This window comes from Megalobrama amblycephala, linkage group LG7 (assembly GCF_018812025.1).
Source record: "Megalobrama amblycephala isolate DHTTF-2021 linkage group LG7, ASM1881202v1, whole genome shotgun sequence".
Lineage (NCBI taxonomy): Eukaryota > Metazoa > Chordata > Actinopteri > Cypriniformes > Xenocyprididae > Megalobrama > Megalobrama amblycephala.
In genome coordinates this window covers 49536655-49564378 of record NC_063050.1, presented here as the reverse complement: position 1 = coordinate 49564378, position 27724 = coordinate 49536655, and the positions used below count along the sequence as shown (strand labels likewise).

Genomic DNA, 27724 nt, shown 5'->3' with positions numbered 1-27724 from the left:
AAATTATTACAAGAAACTTTTTCAGCACATCAATTAATCAATGTTTATTTATAAAGCATATTTAAACAACTGAGGTAGACCAAAGTGCTTTACAAAGGATAAAAGAATCACAATGAATCAGTGGTGTAACTTTGTTTTAAAAAGTGGGTGGGACATGTGTGTGTGTGATTGATCGCTGCGTTTCAGTTCAAGCGGCACATGAACCGATCATCTCTTCCTACTAATAAACATGAATTAACATCAGTACACACTGTTTTTAAGTTCACCGACCCTTCCCTCATTAAAACCTGCGTTCAGTGATAAAGCTCTTCTGCGTGGACTGTGCACGAGCGCCAAGAGAGCATAGTTGCATGCCACTGATAACAGTGGCAACATCAACATGATTTCAGAAACAACACATCTTATTCATCTCTTATTTAACAAACAAATGAAATGAATGCTTTGCTAGTCAATTTGAGATGTGTCATGTGTATTAGGTACGTCCATGCCGCTATGGAAGGCCAAAAGGGCCAAAAACACGTGAATTTTAACACGTCAACAACACGTTAAATATGTGTATTTCACGCGTTAAATACACGTGAAATACGCGTTAAATACGTGTGAAATATGCGTTAAATACGTGTGAAATATGCGTTAAAAATCTGTTTGAAGGGGTCAGTGTCATTGGCTGCTGAAAACTTGGGTCAAACCATTTCTGTGAGCTTAAGGGGGTGTACCATTCATTTAGGATGCCACCATTTAACATGCTAGATCAGCTTATTCAGCCCTTTTATTTGGTCATTTTGTATAATCTATAGAAGTAATATATTTAAATTGCCGTTTTATGAAAAAATAGATTTAATTTTTCCACTTATGCCTTTTTTTTTAACAACGCCCTTACCTTTACTGACAATAAAATGCGCATTATAAGCTCACTGAATGTGAGTATGCTCTCTCTCAGCCATATGACCTGCAAAGCGATAGATGGGGTATGCCTAATGTAAAGAGAAAGGCTATTCTAAAGTTTTGTTCCAGTGAAAGCACACACAAGTTTAACTCTAGGGACAGGGAGTAGGCCAATACGCTCATCCTAAACAAATAAAATTACTGTACATTGTACATTGAGTTTAATTTATCAACATATAATACAATATATTGTAAGTCCTGAGATTCTTCACATTAGTGAATAAATACATAGATCTGATATAACTGCAATAAATCAGTTAAGTATTGATAGTTTTCACGTGACGTCACGCCCTGAGGGAAACCTAATTGGTGCAACACAACTCGATTTAAAATAAAACCCAGATCAACAAATCCTTGATTAGTGTTAAACTTTGCTTAATTTAATCCTTATTGGTGCAACCCACCCTTGTATTTTTAACGTTAGCTTTATAAAAAATCGGCCCGCTGTTTTTAGTGATTGAAATCACTGCAGGTGCTGTGTATGGATCACAAGTGCCCAAAACTTGCATCTTGTTCACATATTTTTGTTTTAAGATGGAAAATTGACAGGCTTGTGCTGCAGTTACATGGCTGTTTTGCCCGCCACGGCTCCGCGGCAGCCAAATTCCTGGCACACTGCATATTATATGAGGCGAGACTGCATGATTCAATGATTAAATGTAATGCAAGTGTAATATGTCAAACTATAACCACATGAGCATATGATTTTGTTGCATTAAAACCGCTGCAGTTGACTATATGAAAGGAATTCTAATAGGTAACCAAGAGGCTGCGCGCTTTCATCAGACGTTTCTGGCGACTCAGTAAGCTCTCCCGCTTTTGGCCAATGTCAAAGTCTTCTTTAAGCAGATCATCTACACCGTCTTTGTCTTGCAGCAACTGCAACATGTTCCTTTGCAGCTCCAAAGCTGCTTCCTGGAGCAGCAGATAGCGGATCACCATTGGGATCTGGTCAGATAGACGCTTGCTTGCAATCTGGTAATAGACAAGTTCACACTTACATATAATTCAGCAGAGCAAAGGTAATGCGTATTTGGTGTGCTGTCCGAGGGGAGCGCTCCGAGATCGGAATTTGGCCCGAACCCAGAGTACTCCCCCATCCCAATTTGGGATAGGAATAGTTAGAGGTGAGGAGATGGGGTGGTGGAGGGATACTGGAAAACTTTCATAGAACAGAGGTAAGTCAGCGGTATGTATAGCTCTTAACTCATTAACTGAGTTGATTAACTGAATGTGCTCCTCACGTGTTAATTCGGTTAATTATCTGAACATGCTCCTCCCAAACTTTCTTAATAAAACATCATTTGAGCTACCTGTGACAGCACAGAAAGCTTTGGCACACTTACCGTGTAGTAGGACTCAAGGTGCAACCTCATCTCACGCAAGGTGGCATTATTGACTGTGCTAATGCCTCCGCTCATGCAGTTAACCCTTTTTTTAGTGTCTTCATCGTCATCAGAGTCAGAAAAGATGACATCCTCTTCCACTTTATCCTTTGTATGTTGCAGGCTCTGGCTGTATGTGCCATCTTGACTGTAAACAATGAGCTCCATCTTGAATTGGGTCCTCAGCATGGACTCTGCCAAGGATTCTTTATCCTGCTTGATGGCTTCGATCTTAGTCTTAGAAAGTATTAAAAACATTTTTTGAAAACTTATAACTCTCTATAATTGATAAAACAACAGAAAATTCCTTTAAAATTGTATTATTATTTAAAGGAATCACTGAATATTTGTCACTGAAAAGTATTTTGAAATTTAATATCAACTCTCAGTCAATTTGGCAAACTATCAACTTGACAGCTCAAGAAAGCCAACTGAAAGTAGTTCGATATGAACACTTTGAATTTGTGTACTGTCAGAAACAATGGCATTCAAACAAAAGAAAAAATACCTTAGCTATTTTCAGAAGATTGGGGAATCCAACAAAGCTGCACTGGGCCAGCTGGATGAACTTCTTTCTAACCACATCTATGTAAACACAAACACACTGTTAGTACAGCTTCTTTACCAAACGTTCAGCTTGCAAGCTTGATTATCCAGTGGATCCAGCTTGATCATGTGTCAGGTGAAACTACACTGTTCTAAGCCACTTTTACCGAAAGGGAGATGTAAATTTAAAGAGCCTCTGTGATGAAAATCAAGTTTTTAATGTTGTTTATATGTCTATGTGGTGTTTTTAAGACAAACCATGTGCAAATTCAACAGTCAACGCCATTGCTGAGTATTTTCTCAGTTAAAACTGGAGCGTTTCAAAACGTGGTTTGAAATCGCCCTGGTTCTCTATGTCACAAACATGTAACCAATCCCATCAATGTGTGGGCGGGGCTTTAACATATCATTAATTATGCTGCAAAACAGGGGAGTCTCAAGAGAAGCCAGGTTTTGAAAAATCAAGTACATTTGGCAGGTGAATTATGTATATGTTGTATATTACGATGTTATGATGAACTATATGCCTTTCTTGTTCAAAGCATTTCTAAGGATGCTGGTATTTAGAAGGCAGCTGACTCTGAGATGGCAAATGGTTTGCGTAGCCACACATTATTAGCTGTTTGATAAAATAGTCAAGCAAAAGGCGAATCATATTAATTACCGTTATGTGCACGACGTTGTAGAAAGCGTTACATAAAGCACATTACCATTCTGATACATCAAGTCTGTATAATTCACTCTTCCACTTCTTCTCAATCAGTTTCTCATTCAAACATATATGGCTGAATCAAACCAGTATTTCCACTTGCAATTGTGTAGCGTTTACTACAGTTGAGGGAGTGGATCAGGTATTCTGACTTGGTGTGATTGAGTGGAGGCGGGGTTAATTAGCATATTCATAGATCCACATATACTAAATGTAATTTTGGTGATGAAATATGAGTTTTAAGAGATACAATCACTGACTACAGGGGGATTTTAAAGGATAATCTACCTGGAGCAACTTAAAGTTACATGCCTTACTCAAGGACAGAATGTTGAGTTAATGGGTTGCCTTTCAATGTGATCTTTAATATTTATTAACTTGGCAGTAAAACTCATTGTCAACAAAAGAAACAATCAACAAAATTTACTGGATAAACTGGAAAGTTCAGAGATGGTTAAAATGGATTTAGATTTCCTGGATCGTGGTTTTCTTGACAATCCTAAGATTCCACCAGGTTCACAATGACAAAGGGCCTGTGCACAAAGCGAGATTAAAATTAAACACAAAAGCAGGATTTGAAATATACGACACAAACCAGAGATGGTCTTCAGCGTCTTCAAGGCAGGTTCTTCCAACAGCTTGATCTGTTCCCTAACAAGCCCCTCAAAGGTCTTGTAATTGATGAATCCTGGAAGCTCTCTTCCCCGATACTTGGCTTCATAGTTATCAACTTCTTTCTCAATCTTCTTGTTGACTGCAAAAGATTTATGAATAATGTCAGAAGGCACTCTTATGTTTAGGCAAGGCAATTTTATTTGTATAACACATTTCATACGCAATGGTAATTCAAAGTGCTTTACATAAAGAATAATAATAAAAATAGAATGTAAGGAATAGAAATAACAGTAAAAACAGAGAATTTTGCTATCTGGATGGATCAGCTAGGAAGTCTTAGGGTTTTTTTTGTTGTTGTTGTTGTCGTCCGTCAGAGTTGATCTAAACGGATCTATCCATCAGAGCAGATCTGAATGGATCTTCCTCATACGACAGGACTGCTACCCGTTAAGGCACTTCAAACTGATAAACAATATTTCAATCTCCCCTTTTGCCGAGACAACTCAAATTGCGCCACACAGCCCTAATCCCCCTTCCGGAGATATCTTATCTATGCAACGCAGTTTAAATTTCCCCTTTGGAAGTGTCCCCCTTTGGAAAGTGTCCTGACTGTAATCCAGAGATATCTTAACCATGCACCACAGCTCAAATTTCCCCATGGTTTGTCCCCCAAATTTTAACCTAATCACCTTCTTCCTAATTCTCCCAGCTCTTTCAACCAGACAGCAATATTTAAAGTGCATTAAAAGTCAGAAATAATGTGATAAGATGATACATAAAAGATATAAAATACATTAAAAATGAAATAAAAACAGGAAAAGGAATTAAAAGAATAAAAAGATAATACGTATAAAATAAAGTGCAAACAGTTCGGACATAGCACGGTGCTCAATCAGCAAATGCATAGATAAAAAGATATGTTTTGAGTCTGGATTTGAATGTGGCTACTGTAGGAGCACACCTGATCTCTTCTGGAAGCTGGTTCCAGTTGCGGCTGACATAACAGCTAAAAGCATGTTTACGGCCCTATCGGTCGATTTTACATTGATTAAAATGGGGTCAGATTAAACTGTGTGAGAGGTTATAAGTGTTTAGAAAGATGAGACAGACAACAGAAATAAAGTGAATATATAAAGTGTATTTACAGTTTTCACAAGGAACTTAAAACAACACAATAAAACTGGAATAACTTAGGCCGTTTAAAAGCAGGGAGTCCATTTGTACCATACCATAAAACAGTCCATAAGAATCCTAGTGTGCTGATAAGGTCCCAATGTGAAAGTGTCCACCGGTGTATATACAAAGTCCACGGAAGTGTTAATCCAATGAAAAGTGATGCGATTCGCTGGAAAGGTAAGTCCATAAAATTAAACTCCACAGTCCAGCTGATTTGTGATCACATTTGTAATGGGAGGCTGATTGTTTGTCATGCCGCCTCCTTTATACTGGTTTACTTCCTGGTTCCTGTCATGTGATCAGTCACATGACAGGCAGACCCATACACATTTAAAGACATACACACATTAAAATACGTAAGAGGAATAAAATGGCTAAGACAACATGTAACCCAGTTAAAACTCAAATATACATAAAACCATCATGTTATATATATTGAGTGGATAAAATGCTGGATGCTACAGGACCTTGGGAGGAATGGCGTCACTGACCCAAGGACATCCAGGCTGGTATCTGATCCCACCTCTCTCTAGTGTTCCAATAGATTCCTACAGCAGACTAGTGCCTCTGTGGGAGGGCCTAGTTTTATCTAATTTATTGCAAAGACATTTTAAGAGACACATTCGAGAGGACAATGGTTGACAGTACCTTTTAAGGACTAGTTTCTTCCCCAAGGTGACGTAAGCTAAGAGGGGGGACTATGTGACACTGTCACACAAAATTCATGTTTTACCGCTCTATTTATTACAATGATTTTATGTATAATAGAGTTTTAATTGGTTTACATGTGTTTTAGTCCATTTTATTCCTCTTAACATTTTATGTGTGTATGTCTTTAAATGTGTATGGGTCTGCCTGTCATGTGACTGATCACATGACAGGAACCAGGAAGTTAGCCAGCATAAAGGAGGCAGCATGGCAAACAAATTGGGTCATAAATCAAATGACCACAAGCTGGATTGCGGAGTTGTTTTTAAAGACTTACCTTTCCAGCACTTCACATCATCTTCACTTGGATTAACACTTCCATGGACTTTGTATATACACCGGTGGACACTTTCGCATTGGGACTTTCAGCACGCTACTAGGACTCTTAAAGACAGACTCCACGCTTTTAAACAGCCTAAGTTATACTAGTTTTATTGTGTTGTTTTAAGTTCCTTGTGAATATTGTAAATACACTTTATTTATCCATTTCTGTTGTCTGTCTCATCTTTTAAAACACTCCAAATCTCTCACACAGTTTAATCTGACCCCCTTTTAATTCATGTAAAATCAACCTATTGGGCCGATCGTTACAAGCAGACTCTCCTTGCTTTGAGTGAACCCTTGGTATTTCTAACTGATGTGATGCTATTGATCTGAGTGATCTTTTAGGTTTATATTCTATGAGCATATCTGCAATGTATTGAGGTCCTAGGCCATTGAGTGATTTATAAACAAGTAACAGTACTTTAAAATCAATTCTAAATGCAACTGGAAGCCAGTGCAAGGACCTGAGGATTGGTGTGATGTGTTCATGTTTTCTGGTTCTGCTCAGAATCCTGGCAGCAGCGTTCTGTAGGAGCTGCAGCTGTCTTATGGTCTTTTTGCGACTTAAGTAAAGTTGGTTTTATATTCGCACATTCGGACTTCTGATAAATTCAGACTTTCCAATAAATGTGCAATAAATTAATGTTTGCGAATTTTAAGCAGCGACATGATATTGACAACAAACGATTGTCAACTTACAACATTTTTCACAGTCGATCAAAATAGGCAAGTATTGTTTTAATGGAATATTTACTTGTGAATGTCCACTGAATGTCCAATGTAGTGTGATTAACAAGGCTATTGAATACGGATGTCCGAATGTGCGAATATAAAACCAACTTTACCGAAGTCTTTTTGCGAAGACCAGTGAGGAGCCCATTACAACCCGGCTGGTGATGAAAGCATGAACAAGTTTCTCTAAGTCTTGACTGGAGACAAAGCATCTAATTCTTGCAATATTTTTGAGATGATAATATGCTGATTTAGTTACTGTCTTTACATGACTACTGAAACTCAGGTCTGACTCCAAAATCACACCAAGATTCCTGACTTGATTTTTAGTTGTTTGACCTCTAGAGTGAAGGTACATGTTCACTTTGAGAACTTCATCTTTGTTTCCAAACGCAATGACTTCAGTTTTGTCTTTGTTTAACTGAAGGAAGTTTACAGATAAGATGTTAAGATTTTTTTCAGAGAGTCTGTCAAGAGATTTTCATACATTAAAGAAATGAAAATTGTCAAATAATCCAGACATGACTGCTTTTGTCATTAAAACATCAACAATATTTGGTAATTTACTGATTGAAATTGTGATAAAGGGGAATACAGCAGACGTGAATATGGTTAAAGTAGCCTATTTTTAAACAACAAGAAAAAAGCAGCAGTACATATCTGAGGTACCAAGTATATGCTTCACTTACATAAATATCCTGAATGATCCAAAAACCCATTCCATTTTGCAAATTCATTACGAAGTTCTGGAAAAATCAATAGATCTGATCCACATTTAACCTCTTCCCCAGTGGTCAGATTGAGGGTGTCATGTGTGAAAGATGTAACTTTCTAAATTCAGTGATAAAATGTGAAAGAATGTAGTTACTCACTGATATTAATATGACTAAATATTCACACTTTGATATAGTAGCTGTGCAGATTTCAAGGCTGTACTCACATCGATGAGAAAGCTCAGTCTTTCTGCAGGGTCTGATGGGGGTCCGTTTCCATACGCCTCCAGTTCCTTCTGTGTTTCTGCGAGCTTCGCCTCGATTTGCTCTTCTAACCGTGGCAGGGATTTCTATATAGCAAGTATGACAATGAGCTATGTTTATAATGAATCTAAAAATTCTGTAGGCCTCTTTTGTTAATAAAGATTATTTCACCTGAATGTGATGAACCAACTCAATTGTTAGTTTCTCAGCCAACTTTGGAATAGTAGCAAAACCTTCTTCATAGAGTTTGCTGGGAAAGAAAAAAAAAACAAATGCATAAAGTGGCCTGTAACTGGACAGTGATTTACTAAAATCCCAAATAACGGGTACTACATGTGAGTACTTGAAAAGATCAGCTCAAATCTCAATAAATAACTAAATGTTGTTATCCACCTGAATTGAGGATGGTCTTTGAAGAAGGCATTCTCTGTTTCTGTGGCCTCATTAAGAGTGACCTGATCTATAATCTCTTTTTGTCCCCTGCACCTTACAATCATGTAGCCTTTAGTAAGGTGAATGACCTCATTGTGCACAATGTCTACCACTGTCCCTTCAGTGCCCTTGTCCACCAGGTCCGGTTTTGTTAAGATGCCTGTAGTGGACAAACAACGGTTATAAAGAGTCTGATTCAGTTTGATTTATAGCATTGAAATGCAATGAGTAAAGCACACCTAAAGTCCTTTCGCCCTCAGGGTCCTCCGCAATCCATCTGCCATCTGCAATGCTTCTGTGGTCGCGATGTCAACGTTGCATGGCACCACAACCAGGTTAATGGTTTCTTGCTTTGTAACAAATTTCCTGATCAGTCTCTTAATCTAGAAGAAATGCATGTCCTGTGTCAGACCATGACAGCACAATGGTCTTTCCAACAAAATGTCATTTGAAAAATATGGTAGATATAAAGTTTACCTGATCTCCAATATTCTCAGGTTGACCCTTGACTGCCACTCGAGCGATCCCGGGGAGGTCGATGAGAGTGAGGTCAGGAACATTGGCAGAGGTGATCTGCAGACTGATGAGTTCATCACTAATACCAACACCTGCTCCAGCCATCTCATCCTGGGCTACAAACATTTAGACAACCATTAGATGTTGTTGAACTTGTCTTAGAGAGACCTCTGGATGCATCATTGTTTTCTACCTTCACGAATCTTTTTCTCCACTTCTGCTGGGTCATCAATGTCTTCCTCATAGTCTTGGTAACTGATTTTCCCATGCCATTTGTCTTCGCCCTTTGTTCTTATCATCTTGAGTTCAAGAGGACATCGTGTAACAATTCCTGTACAAAAGGGTGGAGGCATAAGTCTGCAATCAAGGCCTCCATTACTAGTTTTGACGTTTTGAGCAACTGAGGCTTGAGATGAGATGCGTAAGAAATTAGTGTTTTAAGGACAAAAACCTGACAAATGTCTTGAAATACAACATCTGAATAGTGTCTTGAAGTGTGGTAACCATAGTATAAGTGGAATAATTAACCCCGGGCTGTTGAATTATTAGAAAATAATGCACACCTCTCCACTACGTGGCCACATTACCATCTCGGGTGTGCATTATTTATATCTAATAATTCAACAGCCCGTCGTCAATAGCCGCTTTTCTACTGTTTTTAGAATGGTAAGGAACGGTTCCAGTGGTCACGATTACAACCGTTCTGGTAAAATCCGTGAAGTGACTCCCACTCAGCGCTCTATTTGAGCGACGTAAACGCAAATGAATAAACATTAAAAGAAATAGGCCTATGATCATCCTCCATAATGCGGCCATTATTTACATCTCATATCAGTAAACCATTGCGTTACCAAGGCAACGACTGACACATTTGTATTACATTCCAAAGAGCGGCCGTTATCAGCCCCACACTGGAAAATTAAACCGTACCAGCTGGCCCAGATCAGCACGGAATGGAACGGTTTTATATATATATATATATATATATATATATATATATATATATATATATATATATATGGTGAATGTGATTTCACCAAGTTTATCTTGGATCAACATCTTTGTGGGACAAGTTTACCGTTCATGTCAAGTTTAGGCTTGCAACCAGGGTTAGGTGCTTCAACATCAATGTTATTCACCAATATTTCCCCTCTGATTTTAGGTATAAGTTATGGGTAGGATTAGGGTTAAGACTAAATTTTTGGACAGGAATGATGTTCCAGGATCAACAAAATATTGATCCACGAACATGTCTTACTTGGCAAAATCACGGTGACCATATATATATATATATATATATATATATATATATATATATATATATATATATATATATATATATATATAGCCTATTTTTTATAAGTTGTCCTTACCACTACCCCTGGGTAACACTACTCCCGACAGCGCCTCCAGAACAGAACTCTTTCCTGAGCTTTGGTCTCCAATGACGGCGATGGCAGGCAACGCCAGGTCCTTTTCCACTCCCAAAGACCGCAAATTGTCGATAGTGTCGATGCAAGGGCGGATTTTTTCCTCATAGTGCTGACTGAACGTGTAACTCATTTTCTCCATCCTTAAACAACGTCAAAATGTCAGAAAGCAAAAGGAAATCCTTCACGTCGATCCGTCAGGCTGTCTGTTGTGCGCTCCTCGACAGGACTGTCTCAGAGTGATGCTGCTGCTGTTTCTTTACCGGTAAAATGAATCCTAAGCTCCTAGAGCATTTATGTACCTAGGTAAGTTTCATTTCTTGGGTAGGCCTATCATAGTTTCGTTTCACTCCTTGAAGAAAGGTTTAAACGCATTTGTTTACTTCACTGATTTACGTTTTATTGCGTTGTAAAATTTTCGAGCACTTGGCCTTTATTATAGGCTAGGCTACTATAAATTAGTTGTCTTGTTTGAATCTACAATATAAATTGTTATATGATGTTCAACACACATAACTCTGTTAAAATTTGGTTTAGGGTTTCAGGACCCTTTAAAGCTTCTTTTGCAGAGATATACAAAAAATAGTTTTTGAATATACAAATGCTAATATGCAAATTCTAACCAAAAACAAAGCAGGCTATTATGATTCCAGAACTTAAAAAAAAAAAAAAAAAAAAAGGAACCCAGAGCTGAGCATGAAACATCATCATCATTGTTTTTACATTTTGAAAAATTTCTATTGAAAATATGACATCCCACTTTACCAATTGCACTGTCCTAATTTACCTGAAAATGGCTGTAGAATAAAAATGGGTTATCATAATTTTTGAATCTCTGTATATTTAATAAAAAAAAAACAAAAAAAAAAAAACATTTGAATTGCTTAATGGACATCAGGGACTGGATGGCATTATTATTATTATTATTTTTAAATTTAATGAAAATAAAACTGAGTTTTTTGGTTCAGGCAGAAACCAGGCTACATTAAATTCTATTCTTGGACCCTTGGCTAAGTAAAGTAAACCAGTGGTGAAAAACTTGACCCAGAATTTAAATTTGACAAGCAAATTAATTCTGTGGTCAAATCTTGTTTTATCAATTTGAGACTTTTAGCGAAGATGAAGCCCTTTCTTTCTTTTAACGATTTAGAAATAAGTTGCGTCCCAAATGACGCACTATACACTATGCACTTATGTACTCATCAGTGTAGTGCGTGATTTGTATAAGGTTATTTTGTTATTTAACATTGGAGTCAGATACCTCCTCCCCCTCCAATACGTAATTAAAGCTGCAACAGTTTAGTGCATGAAGTGTCCAACATTCCACACTTCTTCCGCTAATTTAGTGCATCATCCGGGTATCAAAAGTGTGCTTTTTCTTTATGGAATTTTAAGTGTGAACACACTACTTGCACTATTTATACTTTAAAACGTCATAGAATAGTGCATAAGTACGCAAATTGGGACACACCTATAGTTGTTCACGCTCTTGTGTTCTCATATTTAGATTGTTGTAATTCTACAGAAGTTAGCCAGAAGGCCTGTCGAACCTACAGACAGACAGTCCAAAATGCGGCAATTTCCAAATTGAATATAAACTTTTATTGTTTGTTTTTAAATCTCTGAATGGGCTGGCACCAAAGTATCTGGAGACTGTAGTACATTTTTACAACCTTGTAAATTAACTCCAAATTAACTCCCCCCCAAATTAACTTTAGTTTACCCAAAAAATTAAAATTCTGTCACTTCAGAGCATCTCCACAGCCACGCCTCCTCCAAAACAAATGAAGGCACACACGCTCTCGGCAAAGCATCATAAGAGACCGGATTAAACTACCTCATGTCTCAAAGCACATAACATTAGAATAATAATGAACATAAACAACTTTTACCCGACTGCTGCAGATTAATTTCAGTGTTGATAGTGTTGAAATGGAAATGCATAATTCCGAGTCCGAGGACGTCAACAGCTCTGATTAGAACATCACGGGTTGCCAACTCTTAATCATGGTAGTTATGGTGTGAATGTAGCCTAAGCTCATTGTTTTGATTGAGTAGGTAATGTAGGTGGCTGCTGTTTGTTTGTTTGTTTGCTGTGCTCCGTGACTGACGTCTGCATAACATGAAACGTGCTGATGACGTATGACGTCTGCGCAAACAGGGTGCGCGAGGCTATGTAAAAACGTACGTTGACAGGCAGGTAAGACATCGTATTATTATTTAATTCGGACCGGATATAATAATTAGATAGACATTATGGTCCTACACCTTCCACAGATGATTTATAAAAATACATTTAGACCGTTTAACATAGTGAATGCTATCAGGATATGAGAATACTTCCAACCATTATAACAAAAAAATGTTTATGTAGCCTGTACCTTTAAGACTCAAAATTATTACAAGAAGCTTTTTCAGCACAACAATTAATCAGTGTTGATTTAAACACAACTGAGGCAGACCAAAGTGCTTTGCAAAGGATAAAAGAATCACAATTAATTAAAAGAGAAGAAAATTGAGAAATAAAACCAACATTAAAATCAACACTATACAAGAGAGACACAAAATAACATACATAACGAATGATAAATGCCAGGGAGAGAAAAAATATGTCTTTAAGATATGATTTAAAAGCAGTGATAGATGAGGTATGCCTAATGTAAAGAGGAAGGCTATTCTAAATTTTCGTTCCAGCGAAAGAACGATCACCACGAGTTTAACTCTAGGGACAGTGAGTAGGCCAATATAACACTACGCTCCTCCTGAGTAAATAACATTACAATGTCCAGACATCAACAATTTCAATAGTACATTGAGTTCAATTTATCAACATATAACTCATGTTTAATGTGATAATTTAATTCTATAATACAATATATTGTAAGTCCCGAGATTCTTCACGTAGGTGAATAAACAGATCCGATATATTTGTTCATGAGTTCTAATGGTCTGGCGGTACAACTTTTGTTAAGCATGCCAGAGGTTCTGTGTATATGTGTGTATATATCAACCCTGGCAAAAAGTGGTGGGGACGTGTCCCACCCGTAAATTATGCCTATGCATACAAGGGAACAATAAATCAGTTAAATATTGAGGTACCAGATTATTGATGGCTTTGTAGAAAAATAATAAGAGTTAAAATCAATCTCATACTTGACAGAGAACCAGTGGGGCTTTACAAAGAAAGCGAAGTTGATAAAAAGCTGCAGTCAAATAGGATGCCCTGGCATACAGCATATTAAATGAGGTGAGACTGCATGATTCAATGATTAAATGTAATGTAAGTGTAATATGTCAAGCTATAACCTCATGAGCATATGATTTTGTTGCATTAAATCGTTGCAGTTGACTATATGAAGGGAATTCTAATAGGTAACCAAGAGGCTGCGTGCTTTCATCAGACGTTTCTGGCGACTCAGTAAGCTCTCCCGCTTTTGGCCAATGTCAAAGTCTTCTTTAAGCAGATCGTCTACACCGTCTTTGTCTTGCAGCAACTGCAACATGTTCCTTTGCAGCTCCAAAGCTGCTTCCTGGAGCAACATATAGCGGATCACCATTGGGATCTGGTCAGCTAGACGTTTGCTTGCAATCTGGTAGGTAGATAAGACAGTATATCAGATATATATTACAATTTGAGCTTCCTCTGACGGCACAGAAAGCTTTAGTTGCACACTTACCGTGTAGTAGGACTCAAGGTGCAACCTCAACTCACGCAAGGTGGCATGATTGTCTGTGCTAATGCCTACGCTTAAGCAATTATAACTTTCTTCAACTTCTTCTTTAATTATAACCTCTTCCAGCTTATTCTTTGTATGTTGCAGGCTCTGGCTGTATGTGCCGTCTTGACTGTAAACAATGAGCTCCATCTTGAATTGGGTCCTCAGCATGGACTCTGCAATGGTTTCTTTATCCAGCTTGATGGCTTCGATCTTAGTCTTAGAAAGTATAAAAAAATACTGAAAAAATTACTGAAAAGAAAGGTTACACTTTATTTTACAGTGCCATAGTTACATTGTAATTACTCAAATAAGTACTGAGTACTATTAATTAACTACATGTACTTATTATAGAGTTACAGTTAGGGTTTGGTTTAGGGTCAGTTTCTTGTAATTATGCATAATTTACTGTTATTACTATAGTGAGTACATGTAGTAACATGTCACTACAGCACTGTAAAATAAAGTGTTACCGAAAGAAATGATAAAACAACAGAAAATTCCTTTAAACCTGTATTATTATTATTTAAAGGAATCACTGAATATTTGTCACTGAAAAGTAATGCAATTTAATTGTGTGAAATTTAATATCAACACTCAATCAATCTGTCAAACTGTCAACTTGACAGTTCAAGAAAGACACCTGAAAGTAGTTCAATAGGCTTTGAACACTTTGAATTTGTGTACTGCCAGAAACATTGGCATTAAAAAAAGTACCTTTGCTATTTTCAGAAGATTGGGGAATCCAATAAAGCTGCACTGGGCCAGTTGGATGAACTTCTTTCTAACCACATCTATGTAAACACAAACACACTGTTAATACAGCTTCTTTACCAAACTTTCAGCTTATTATCCAGTAAATCCAGTTGTCCTGAGAAACGCCACTTTACTAAACCACCTTTGTCCAAAGCAAGATGTAAATTTAATTGAAGGATAATCTACCTGGAGCAACTTAAGGTTACATGCCTTACTCAAGGACAAAATGTTGAGTTAATGGGTTGACTTTTGATGTGATCATTGATATTTATCCGCAAGGCAACAAAACTCATTGTCAACAAATGAAACAATCAACAAATTTATTGCATAAACTGTAAAGTTCAGTGGTGAACTTTAGATTTCCCGGTTCATGGTTTCCTTCAGAATTATAAGATTCCACCAGGTTCAGGATGACAAAGGGCCTGTGCACAAAGCGAGGTCCATATGAAAATAGTCAACACATTATTAAAAGATTAAAAAAAACTGCAGAAACGAAGTGGGTGGGATTTGAAATATACAATACAACACAAACCAGAGATGGTCTTCAGTGTTTTTAAGGCAGGTTCTTCCAACAGCTTGATCTGATCCCTAACAAGCCCCTCAAAGGTCTTGTAATTGATGAATCCTGGAAGCTCTCTTCCCCGATACTTGGCTTCATAGTTATCAACTTCTTTCTCAATCTTCTTGTTGACTGCAAAAGATTTATGAATAATGTCAGAAGGCACTCTTACATTTACAAATATTTTTTCAAAGAGTCCGTCAAGAGATCAACAATAAAACTCAATCAGCTTTTCATACATTAAAGGAAATTAAAGTTCTCAAAATAGATCAGACATCTTTTTTTTTTCATTAAAGCATCAAAAATATTACTTAGTAAAAAGTTACTTAGATTAAGTTAGCAATTTACAGTAGGTTGGTAATTTACTGATTGAAACAGTGATAAAGGGGGATACAACAGATGTGAATATGTAGTACTTTTAAAAAAACAACAAATATGGCTGCAAGCAGCAATTAACAGGGTTCAAGCGCTTTAAAGCCTGTTTTATTTAGCAAGCATGTAACCACTTAGATCATAGGTGGAAAAGATCATTTACAGCCAATACAGGGTATTTGGTATGATCTCCATAAAAGTTTGCATGTTTAGAATCATGTCACATGTTCTCACCTATTTTCAGACAATTTTAGTTAAAGCTGCAGTCCGCAACTTTTTTTGTGTTAAAAATTTACAAAAATTATATAATGAGAATATACAACATGAATTGCATGAATCCATTTTCCAAACCGTGTTTTTGTCTTATCCTGAATCATTATGGTACACTTATAATAAGTGTTTATATTCGGACTATTTCAGACCAGACTGGTAGGACTCGCTGCAGAGTATCACAGTAACTGCGTGACTCGCCATAGACATACACAGAGAAAAGTAGCTCCGGCTAGAATGTTCCTCCGCAAGACGCGTGCAGTTCTGTTTATTAACCACTAGAGGGCCAAAAATTGCGGACAGCAGCTTTAAAATATCTCTATTTTCGCAAAGTTTCTTTTAGGAGTTATAGGCTTTTGCGTGCACTTGGCCACACCCATTTTCTAAATGACCCCACTATAGCTACCCCAAGGGTAAAGTTAAATTTTTTTTTGATAATTACTGACTTAGTCCCGAGAATTGTGCCGTATAGTGGTTTTATTGAGGTTGAGCCAAAAACCTAGAACTAGTTTGCCAAAGTTGGTGTAATGAGTGGGATGCTATTTAGTCCACTAGACTAAATAACATAGTAATGGAGAGTATAAAGTTAAGTGCATTTGCTAATGAGTGGTGTGGTAATTTGTATATGATGGATGTTCCACGTGGAATAAAGACGCCAGCAACAGCAACAGCAACAGCAATACCTCTTTCCTCTTGTTTCTTGGTGGTTTCTTGAATTTTACATGGTACCAGGAATGGGGTTTTGCTGGTGCTGGCGTCTGAGGGGTCTGACTGACGCCATGGATGCAATTAAATCACCTGGTTGTTTGAAGTTGTATGGAAATGTTGACGCAAACTGGAGGACTTTCAAACAACAGTTTGAGCTGCATGTTGCAGCCATTGGACAAGCGGAAGGTACAGATGAAAGAAAGATTGCTATGTTGCTTACTATTGCTGGAGTAGATGCTGTGGAAGTTTACAACACCTTTATCTTTGAAGATAGACAAGGCAGACAAGAAGAAACTGGACAAAGTATTGGAAAAATTTGATGCTCATTGTTTGTCAAAGAAGAATGAGACATATGAACGATCTGTATTTAGAACTCGAATGCAGCATGAAGGAGAGGCTTTTGATTGCTCTCTTACTGAAGATCAAGGCAAAAACAAGCAAGATTCCATGATTAGAGATCAGATTGTTTTTGGTACCTGTGATAAGAAATTACGAGAAAGATTGCTACGAGAATCTGAACTCACCTTGGATCGTGCTGTTGAATTGTGCCAATCCAGTGAATTAGCGAGACAGCAAGTGATGCAGTTTGATGTTTCTACAGCGACATCCTTCTCAGAATGCAGCCGCAGCAATAGATGCCATTTCTTTCAGAGACAAGAAACGAGGTAATGCAAGACGTAGTAGAGGCACTGACATTGAGACATTTCTTTGCAAACGTTGTGGGACTAAACATAAGTTCAGACAGTGCCCAGCATTTGGTAAAAGGTGTTCTAAGTGTGATGGCCTGAACCATTTTGCAAAAATGTGTTTTTCAAAAGAATCTAAAACAGAACACAGAGTGCGATGACAGTGATTCCTTTTACGTTAAGATGGTTTCTGAGGATGATGCAACTTCTGAGGTAAAATGTGCATCCATTATGGATTCTGTGCAGTCATCTAAGTGGATTGTTCCTCTTGTGGCTAATGGGACAATAGTACCTTTTAAATTGGACACTGGTACCAAAATTAACTTGATTAATATTCGAGATGTGAAAGCATTGAAACAAAGACCCCTTATTCAAAAACGCACAGTTCCCCTTAAAGCCTATTATGGACAACCAATTGAAACACAAGGAGTTTGCAGACTAAAAGTACAAGTCAAAGGAAAGACACAAAATTTAATGTTTGTTGTGGTTCCAAATGGCCATGAATCCCTTCTAGGAGATAGAGCATGTGAAGACCTTCAGTTGGTTAAAAGAGTGTATGAAGTTAACAAAGAAAATGTAGTCATTCAGACTGTCAGTGATCGTGTTACTGATATTGTGAATCAATTTCCAGATGTTTTTGAAGGTCAAGGAATGTTGCCATTTACTTACAAAATACAACTGAAGGAAGATGCTACACCAGTCATCCATGCTCCTCGGCAGGTTTCTGTCCCTCTGCGAGATCCTTTGAAGCAGGAATTGGATCGCATGACCCAATTAGGAGTCATACAAAGGACTGAACAACTAACAGATTGGGTAAACTCCATCACTTGTGTGAAAAAGCCTAATGGTGAATTAAGAGTGTGCTTAAGACCTTAATGGTAACATCAAAAGAGAACACTATCAGATACCCACACGTGAAGAGATTATTAGTGAAATGTCCGGTGCCCAGTTTTTTAGTAAACTGGATGCATCCCATGGTTTCTGGAACATCCGATTGAATTCTGAGAGTAGCAAATATTGAACCTTTAATGCTCCCTTTGGGAGATATTGTTTTCTTTGTCTTCCTTTTGGGATCAAGTCAGCTCCTGAAATTTTTCATCGAGCAATGGAAACCCTGATTGAAGGTCTTGTGTTCGTGTATATATTGATGATCTTGTGGTGTGGGGGTCTACCCTTGAACAGCATAATCAGTGACTATTAAAACTGATGGCAAGAATTCAAGTACATGGTTTAAAGTTAAACAAGAAAAAGTGTCAGTTTGGAGTCACAGAAATAACTTTCTTAGGTGACAAGCTTTCTGACAAAGGCGTGGAACCAGATCCAGCTAAAATACAAGCCTCATTGGATATGCCTCCACCTAGTGACAAGAAGGAGGTATTTTCTCTGAAAATTTGCGATATGCGATATGAAACCGAAATCGCGATACGCAGGTCCACGAACCTGTATCGCGATGTGAGAAGGCAGAATCGCGACACACCCCTTCCAACTCCCAGAGTTATCCTTCCTGTCCAGATCCAATGCTACCACATTTTTAAATTACTATAAGTATTAGGGGTGTAACGATTTATCGTAGATGGTGTGTCTCAATCAGCTCTCTAGTTCAGTAAGTGTTTCGGGCACACATTGAATCTTGCAAGCAGGTTTAAACGTTTCTCATGTCAGTCTCTTGCATGGTCGCGTGAGAAAAGTCGTGGCTTTCTTTCACCGCAGTGCACAGCAACAGCTGTGCTCACAGAAAAGCAAAAGACGCTTGCGATGCTTTGCTTTAAGAAGTTCTGTGGGGCCGTTCACATATTGCGTCTTTTCCGCGTGCAAGTCAGTTATTATTTTCAAATGTAGCCGCGCGGCAGGCGCGCTCATAATGGGATCAACGCGGTCGCGACGCGCATGCAATTCTCAACTTCTCAGAATGCCGCAAGCGCACCGCAGGTCGTGTGCCAAGAATCAACCGATCAGCTATGGCCTTTCCGTAACAAAACATCAAAAGCTCAGCCGAACAGCTGATCATAGCTGTACATGGTGGTTTTTATATCTTATCTCCATCAATATATCTCATAGTAAAACTAATGCAAGGGCTAGAAATCATTTATCCTTTGCAGAAACATCCTGATCCTCTTGGAGAGCTCAGTTCATGGTTGCATAGCAACGACCGACGCCACGGGAGCGCAAGCGCTTTGGAAAGAAGGAGAAGCGGTGCGGCCGCGCCTTCCACGCGTTTTTAGATGCGATATGTGAACGGCCCCTATTCATAATTCTAAGTTCATGTTAAATTTAACATTTTTTTTCAGTGACAGACAGCCCTATTCAACTGTTAATTTGAATACAGAAGGTTTTTATTAAAATTTTATATTTATTTATTTTATTGAAATGTGATCTTGTATGTACAACAAGGAAAATTATTGAAATTTGTTCATGTTTTTTTAATAAATCTTGTTTGAATTTCAGTTTCATTTTGTTCAAAATATCGTGATATGTATCGTATCGTGAACTCTGTATCGAGATACGTACCGTATCGTGACCTGAGCGTATCGTTACACCCCTAATGTTGATGCGAAAAAAACGAATTGTCATTCCAGTGTCAATGCATCAAGACATGCTTCGTTGCACACATGAAGGACATCTTGGCATTGAAAAATGCAAGCGAAGAGCAAGACAAGCTGTTTATTGGCCTGGAATTAATATGCACATTGAGTAACTAATCAGTAAGTGTGATGCCTGTATGACTGATCATCATTATAAAATGGCTAAAGAACCAATGCTGATAGCTGATGTGCCTACTCAACCATGGCAAAAAAGTAGGAACTGATCTCTTCCAGTTGAATGGCAAGGATTTTTTGGTGGTTATTGATTACTATTCCAATTATCCTGAATTGAACAGCTCCGTTATACAACAGCGGATGTATTTTTGCAAGACATGGAATTCCCCTTATTGTGCAAAGTGATAACGGTCCTCAGTACAGTAGTCGTGAATTCAAACTGTTTGCAGAACAGTACGGCTTTAAGCATACAACATCTAGCCCCCTGTACCCAAAGGCAAATGGAAAAGCAGAAAAAGGGGTACAAATTGTAGAAAGACTGTTGAAAAAAGCAGCTGCAGTTGAGTTACCGTGCCTGCCCACTTGGTTGTGGATTGTCTCCTGCAGAATTACTGATGAACTGTAAACTGCGTGACACTTTGCCAAAATTGTCCCTAAAAAAGGAAAACAAAAGTTTGACATTGAATGTGATGCAACATCAGAAAAGGAAACAGAAAGAATATTATGACAAGGGAGCTCGGCAACTGAAACCTCTTTATGAACAAGATGTGGTTAGATGTGAGGGTCCAACAGGATGGAGAAAGCTGTCCTAAAAGAAGTAAATCCAAGGTCCTATCTTGTTCAAACAGAAGATGGCCAGATACTATGAAGAAATCAGCAGAGTTTGCTCAAGTCTTCAGAAATATGTAAGTCTCATAACCTTCTCCATTGGATGTACCTACGTATGAGATGCCATCTCCAGAAATGCAGTCTTCTGAAATGCCCTCTGTTGCTGTGTCTCCTTCTCCTGAAGTTCAGCTCTCTGAACAATCCTCTGAACTTGATTCATTTGTACCAAAGACTGACAGTTCCATCTTACGGAGATCTAATCGTGTTAGAAAACCACCTGTTAGACTGGATTTGAGAAAAAAAAGAAGAAAAATAAAATGAAATGATGAATTGTAAATGGTAAAATGGATTGTTAATGGATTGCTGTATTGTTGGGCTTGTCTATTGTGAATTGTTAATTGCGATGTTAATGATGTTAAATTATTTTTTAATATCTAAGGAAAAGGGATATAATGAGTGGGATGTTATTTAGTCCACTAGGTGGCAGTAATGGAGAGTATAAAGTTGAATACATTTGCTAAGGAGTGGTGTGGTAATTTGTATGATGGATGTTCCACTTGGAATAAAGACGCCATCACCAGCAATACCTCGTTCCTCTTGTTTCTTAGTGGTTTCTTAAATTTTACAATTGGTTTTTGAAATAATCTCCAATATTTAACGAACGATTCAGTGGACAGCGGCAGTCCTAGAGGCAAAGTTGCTCAGAACGAGGAGTTCTACCATGGGGTATGAATTTTGTGGGTGTGTGCAGAAAAATCGTGTGATATACAATCCTTTACGCATGTAAAAAAAACACTAAATTTTAACAATTAAAATAGGGTTTTAATTGTCAGTGCTACACGACTGAACCCCTAAAAAAGCAGCAGAACATATCTGAGGTACCAAGTATACGCTTCACTTACATAAATATCCCGAATGATCCAAGAAGCCATTCCATTTTGCAAATTCTTCACGAAGTTCTGGAAAAATCAATAGATCTGATCCACATTTAACCTCTTCCCCAGTGGTCAGATTGAGGGTGTCATGTGTGAAAGATGTAACTTTCTAAATTCAGTGATAAAATGTGAAAGAATGTAGTTACTCACTGATATTAATATGACTAAATATTCACACTTTGATATAGTAGCTGTGCAGATTTCAAGGCTGTACTCACATCGATGAGAAAGCTCAGTCTTTCTGCAGGGTCTGATGGGGGTCCGTTTCCATACGCCTCCAGTTCCTTCTGTGTTTCAGCGAGCTTCGCCTCGATTTGCTCTTCTAACCGAGGCAGGGATTTCTATATAGCAAGTATGACAATGAGCTATGTTTATAATGAATCTAAAAATTCTGTAGGCCTCTTTTGTTAATAAAGATTATTTCACCTGAATGTGATGAACCAACTCAATTGTTAGTTTCTCAGCCAACTTTGGAATAGTAGCAAAACCTTCTTCATAGAGTTTGCTGGGACAGAAAAAAAAACAAATGCATAAAGTGGCCTGTAACTGGACAGTGATTTACTAAAATCCCAAATAACAGGAACTACATGTGAGTACTTGAAAAGATCAGCTCAAATCTCAATAAATAACTAAATGTTGTTATCCACCTGAATTGAGGATGGTCTTTGAAGAAGGCGTTCTCTGTTTCTGTGGCCTCATTAAGAGTGACCTGATCTATAATCTCTTTTTGTCCCCTGCACCTTACAATCATGTAGCCTTTAGTAAGGTGAATGACCTCATTGTGCACAATGTCTACCACTGTCCCTTCAGTGCCCTTGTCCACCAGGTCCGGCTTTGTTAAGATGCCTGTAGTGGACAAACAACGGTTATACCGAGTCTGATTCAGTTTGACTTATAGCACTGAAATGCAATGAGTAAAGCACACCTAAAGTCCTTTCGCCCTCAGGGTCCTCCGCCTGAGCCATCTGCAATGCTTCTGTGGTCGCGATGTCAACATTGCATGGCACCACAACCAGGTTAATGGTTTCTTGCTTTGTAACAAACTTCCTGATCAGTCTCTTAATCTAGAAGAAATGCATGTCCTGTGTCAGACCATGACAGAACAATGGTCTTTCCAACAAAATGTCATTTGAAAAATATGGTAGATATAAAGTTTACCTGATCTCCAATATTCTCAGGTTGACCCTTGACTGCCACTCGAGCGATCCCGGGGAGGTCGATGAGAGTGAGGTCAGGAACATTGGCAGAGGTGATCTGCAGACTGATGAGTTCATCACTAATACCAACACCTGCTCCAGCCATCTCATCCTGGGCTTTAAACATAATTAGATATAAGACTTTAGGAAATGTACCTAATGTTTACCAGAGGGTGCATTCTAAGCATTTTTTACCTTCACGAATCATCTTCTCCACTTCTGCTGGGTCATCAATGTCTTCCACATAGTCTTGGTAACTGATTTTTGCATGCCATTTCCCTTCGCCTTGAGTTCTTATCATCTTGAGCTCAAGAGGGCATCGTGTAACGATTCCTGTACAAAACATGAAAGGGTGGATGACAGATATAGTGTACCATGTAAATTCCATGGTATATGGAAATCATTCGGTATCGATGTCCCATCACTGTGCAATGGTAAATCCACAGTATAGAAAGTCCCTATAGTTAACCCTCGAGTGCTATTCGGTCATTTTTGACCAAAAATGTTTAGTTTTTTGTTTAGTAATTTTTAACACCATTAGAATGGTACAAACTTGGTAAAGGTTTTGGCACTTGCTGTGTGGAAAAAAAAAAAAAAAATAGTCACATTTGTATATTTCGCAGTCAAAAATGGCCGCATTGGAAATGATTAGAATTGTTTGGTACTGCGCACAAACTTTCTTACTGAAAAGCTAATTTTTTTGAGATATCAACCTCAAATTTGGAATATAACTTGTTTAGAATTATTGCTTTAATTTTCTCACAGTTCAAGAGTAAAACATGTTTTGGAAAATACATGTTTGAAAATTGTATTTTTCGTGCATTTTTCATAACAATGGATGTAGAAATACGTTATAACAATAGTATTTCAATTGATTTATAACTTTTTTCAGGTTCAATTTTATAAATGTTTTACTTCAGCAATAATCTGCCAAGTGTCGTCTTTAAAAAGAGACCAGTGTTAAGTTTGTGCTCGAAAACATTCAATATTTATGACAGTTTAAGTTGGAAATTTCATTTTCAGGTCCATGCTCAAAAAGTAAATAAATGGATTATAACTATGACTACTGCATAAATGTAATTTAGTACCATAAAATACCCTAAAAATACAAAATATTAATTCAAAAACATTATTGAACCAAAATATAGTACAATCATTTCATTGAAATAATAATAAATAAAAAACATTTTTGACCAACACGCAAATCGCATAGTCCTCTACAGCACAGCATTGCCTACAGGCAACGGAAAGTTTTCTTAAGCCCTGGGTTTAGTACATTTTTCTTTAACTGATTACAACCAATTAGAAATGTCGAGAAAGTACCAAAGAACAGTCTAGTAAAGTGTGGGAGTCACTATCAATCACTATCCTGTTCTGACACATGGTGTGAGAAGAAGGCAAGATTATTTGCTTTAAGTGGGTGTGTATGAAGGTGTAGAGAAGCCTTTTGTCAGGTTGTATGAAGTTTTTATTTTTTATTTTGCATGTTCAGAAATTCAGTTTTTCTTTTTGTTGCCTCAGGGCAACGATAAGGGGTACTTTTCAAGGATACCTCACCTCACATTGGTCATAATGTGTTATAAGAAGGGAAGATGTTATACAGTATATTTTACACCTGAAAGATTACACAAGATCAGTGATTTGTATTCAGAATGTTGCCCTAGATGTAAAACAGAGGTGGGTACATTATTGCATATGTTTTGGACTTGTTCTGAACTTAAAATCTATTGGAGAAATATAATACAAACTGTTGACAAAATAACTAATGTTAAGCTTCCATATGATCCGAGATTTATATTATTGGGGGATGAATCAATTCTTCAAACTGATCAAAGGAAGAATTTACGTTTAGTTAAGATGGCTCTGATAGCAGCAAAGAAATGTACAGCTATACAGTGGAAATCAGAAGAACCTCCTAGGCCTAGTGAATGGCTTAGAGAAATTTCGTCCTATGTGCCTGTTGAAAAAATAATGTTTAATCTGAAAAAAAAGTCATCAATGTTTGGAAAGATTTGGGGCAAATTTATTGCATATGTGAACAATTTGGATGTTACTTTGATTGAAAATGCTGATGTGACAATTTAACCCGTCTTGACTTTAATCGCTTTATTATCAGAATTGTTATATATGTATTTTTGTATTTTATTTATTTTTATTATTTTTGTTTCTTGTTTCATTTGTCTTTTTTTTTTCTTTTTTTTTTTTTACACACCAACTCAATGCCTCGCAATGAGGTTCATTAAGTGCTCTGTCTAGGGAGGATGGGATGGGGTGGAAGAGTGGTTAGAAAAGAATGTTTACTTGTAAATTCATACTGGTTCTGTAAATTGTTGATGTGAAAATAATAAAAAAAAAAAAAGAAGGGAAGATGCAGGGTCCTGGGTGTGCAGGAACACCCAAAGTGATGTGCAAAAATTGTAACATACACCACTATTTCACAGCAGAGAAGAAGTGCTTTTTGAAGTTTCGTACGGAGTGAAATCTTATCACATGAAGTACATTATATGACATGACACACTACATGATACAAACCTATGCATGTATCAAATTCAATATATTAATGTCTTTCAAGTGTTTTCCCCTTTGTACTTAATGATTTCTTGACATTTTTAAAAGAAATTGTGATTTTTGTATTGCTCTCTGAGCATTATCTTATGATAAATTTCTCCATGATTCTGTAACTTTGTTGCACAACGTTGCCCTGAGGCAACGAAAAATATTTTTGAGTGGGGGGAGGGTGGGGGGGGGTCACATTTTTTTTATCAATAAAATGTTCCCAAATAAACCAAAAAATAATGTGGACTTTTTTTTTTCATGTGCCATCAACATGTGCAGTAGAGGGTTAATTTTTTTCTTAATTAGCAAAGCCTTTAAGCACAGTCCGAATCACCCAAAATTATGCTGTCCATCAAAAGTTTGTACAATATAGTAGCTATGACAATTTTAGCACCTTATTATGAAAACTAGCAAACGCTTATGTAATTTTCCTCAGTTCATGCATTTTACAGTCAACATCCTGTTTGATACTTGCCCCGCCCATCTACATGATGTCACACCAAAGAGGGTATCTCTTAGTCTCACAGCTAGGGCTCAGCAAAAGAAAACAAAAAAAAAATGTCCCAATCACCCTAAATTCACCCTTATATGTTTTAATTTTTTATAAGTTGTCCTTACCACTACCCCTGGGTAACGCTACTCCCGACAGCGCCTCCAGAACAGAACTCTTTCCTGAGCTTTGGTCTCCAATGACGGCGATGGCAGGCAACGCCAGGTCCTTTTCCACTCCCAAAGACCGCAAATTGTCGATAGTGTCGATGCAAGGGCGGATTTTTTCCTCATAGTGCTGACTGAACGTGTAACTCATTTTCTCCATCCTTAAACAACGTCAAAATGTCAAAAAGCAAAAATAAATACTTCTAACGTGCGCTCCTCGACAGGACTCTCAGAGTGATGCTGCTGCTGCTGCTGTTTCTTTACCGGTAAAATGAATCCTAAGTTCCTAGAGCATTTATGTACCTTGGTAAGTTTCATTTCCTGGAAATCATAGTTTCGTTTCATCCCTTGAAGAAAGGTTTAGACGCATTTGTTTGCCCACCAGCATAATGTTTCAATACACAACAGAAACCTGAATAATTCGACCAAACCGGATGATTTAGTATAAACAATGGAAGTAACACAGTGCTATAACGCGACTAATTAATACAATATTTACTTAACTGATTTACGTTTTATTGCGTTGTACATTTTTCAAGCTCTGGGCCTTTATTATAATATAAATTAGTTGTTTAGTTTGCATATTTTACATTAAAATACACCCATTTTAACTGTCATTCAGCATTCCCTTTGACTGCGATTATAAACTCAGTCATCTAAATGACAATTTCTGCAATTTATCAGTGAATACATACTGTTCTTGCACTCACTTTTTAAAATTATGCCCATGTATTATTTGCAAAGTAGTTGATTTTGAAATACAATAAAAATATATTAATAAAATTCATTAAAGAAATATTTATTGTGAATTGTTATATGAATGTTTTCATCCTTATTATAGACTGCATGCTTAAAGGTGGGGTAAGCGATATTTGAAAATGATGTTTGGAAGTTAGTCGGACCGACACATTAACAAATGTGTAACCAATCAGCATTATGGGGTGTATGGCAATCGGGGGCACTGCGATGCAACCGCAGGGGCACTTTTCAGTTTCACGATCAAAGGGGCAGGGGCTCAAGCTCCCCCAGCGTCATTGTTAGTGCTCTCGGCAAGTGGGGTTCAAGACCGACTCGGTACAGGGTGGTTAGAATTGGAGGGTGAGTTTTGTAGGCGGAGCATTGAAGAGAGAGGTGTGTTTGTTTGTGCAGTGTTTTTGAAATATCGCTTACCCCACCTTTAAACAAATATGCTTTTTGATGTAGTGCTTTAAAAAAAACTGCAATAATGGCGGGTGGTCTTTAAATGTAATAACAGTACTTAATTTGAAAATCAACATTTGATTGGTCAAATGTAAATCATGTGGGCGTGGTTACTACTGAAAGCACTGGAATGTCTGAGAAAGCATGTTCAAGTGCCCGTTCATAGTTTAAAGGCCCGTTAAGAACCAAGAATGGGAAATATAAAGATAATGATAAGGATATAGTTCTAAATATCTTTCTAAATATAAAATAA

At 37.5% G+C, this 27724-nt stretch overlaps 1 protein-coding gene and 1 long non-coding RNA gene across 3 annotated transcripts; both read right to left on the bottom strand.

The window, feature by feature from the left end:
- Positions 1–44: 44 nt before the first annotated feature.
- LOC125272827 (interferon-induced GTP-binding protein MxB) lies at positions 45–26904 on the bottom strand. 2 transcript variants are annotated; one of them, XM_048197969.1, is made up of 12 exons: positions 26233–26904; positions 23254–23391; positions 23021–23175; positions 22788–22926; positions 22510–22708; positions 22289–22367; positions 22081–22203; positions 21830–21971; positions 15500–15658; positions 14929–15005; positions 2292–2567; positions 45–1920 (listed from the first exon to the last, which is right to left on the bottom strand). In XM_048197969.1, exons 1-12 carry the CDS (start codon positions 26429–26431, stop codon positions 1696–1698), a joined length of 1911 nt encoding a protein of 636 aa, XP_048053926.1. In that variant the 5' UTR covers positions 26432–26904; the 3' UTR covers positions 45–1695. The 2 variants fall into 2 exon arrangements, with proteins under 2 accessions (XP_048053926.1, XP_048053927.1); XM_048197970.1 differs by lacking the exons at positions 45–1920; positions 2292–2567 and adding exons at positions 12697–14085; positions 14173–14430 and having other exon boundaries at positions 26233–26899.
- Positions 4204–6871, bottom strand: LOC125272831. Its single transcript, XR_007185930.1, has 2 exons — positions 5430–6871; positions 4204–4339 (listed from the first exon to the last, which is right to left on the bottom strand). It is a non-coding gene; the product is annotated as an uncharacterized LOC125272831 (long non-coding RNA).
- Positions 26905–27724: the final 820 nt, after the last annotated feature.

What these genes read in the sequence shown, in the direction of transcription:
- LOC125272827 (XM_048197969.1), bottom strand. Translation starts at nt 26,431, where the DNA reads ATGGAGAAAATGAGTTACACGTTCAGTCAGCACTATGAGGAAAAAATC. An exon ending in AGCGTTACCCAGGGGTAGTG is followed by an intron (nt 23,392 to 26,232) that starts GTAAGGACAACT and finishes TGTTTTGTACAG; the next exon opens with GAATCGTTACACGATGCCCT. An exon ending in AAAGACCATCCTCAATTCAG is followed by an intron (nt 22,368 to 22,509) that starts GTGGATAACAAC and finishes TTTCTGTCCCAG; the next exon opens with CAAACTCTATGAAGAAGGTT.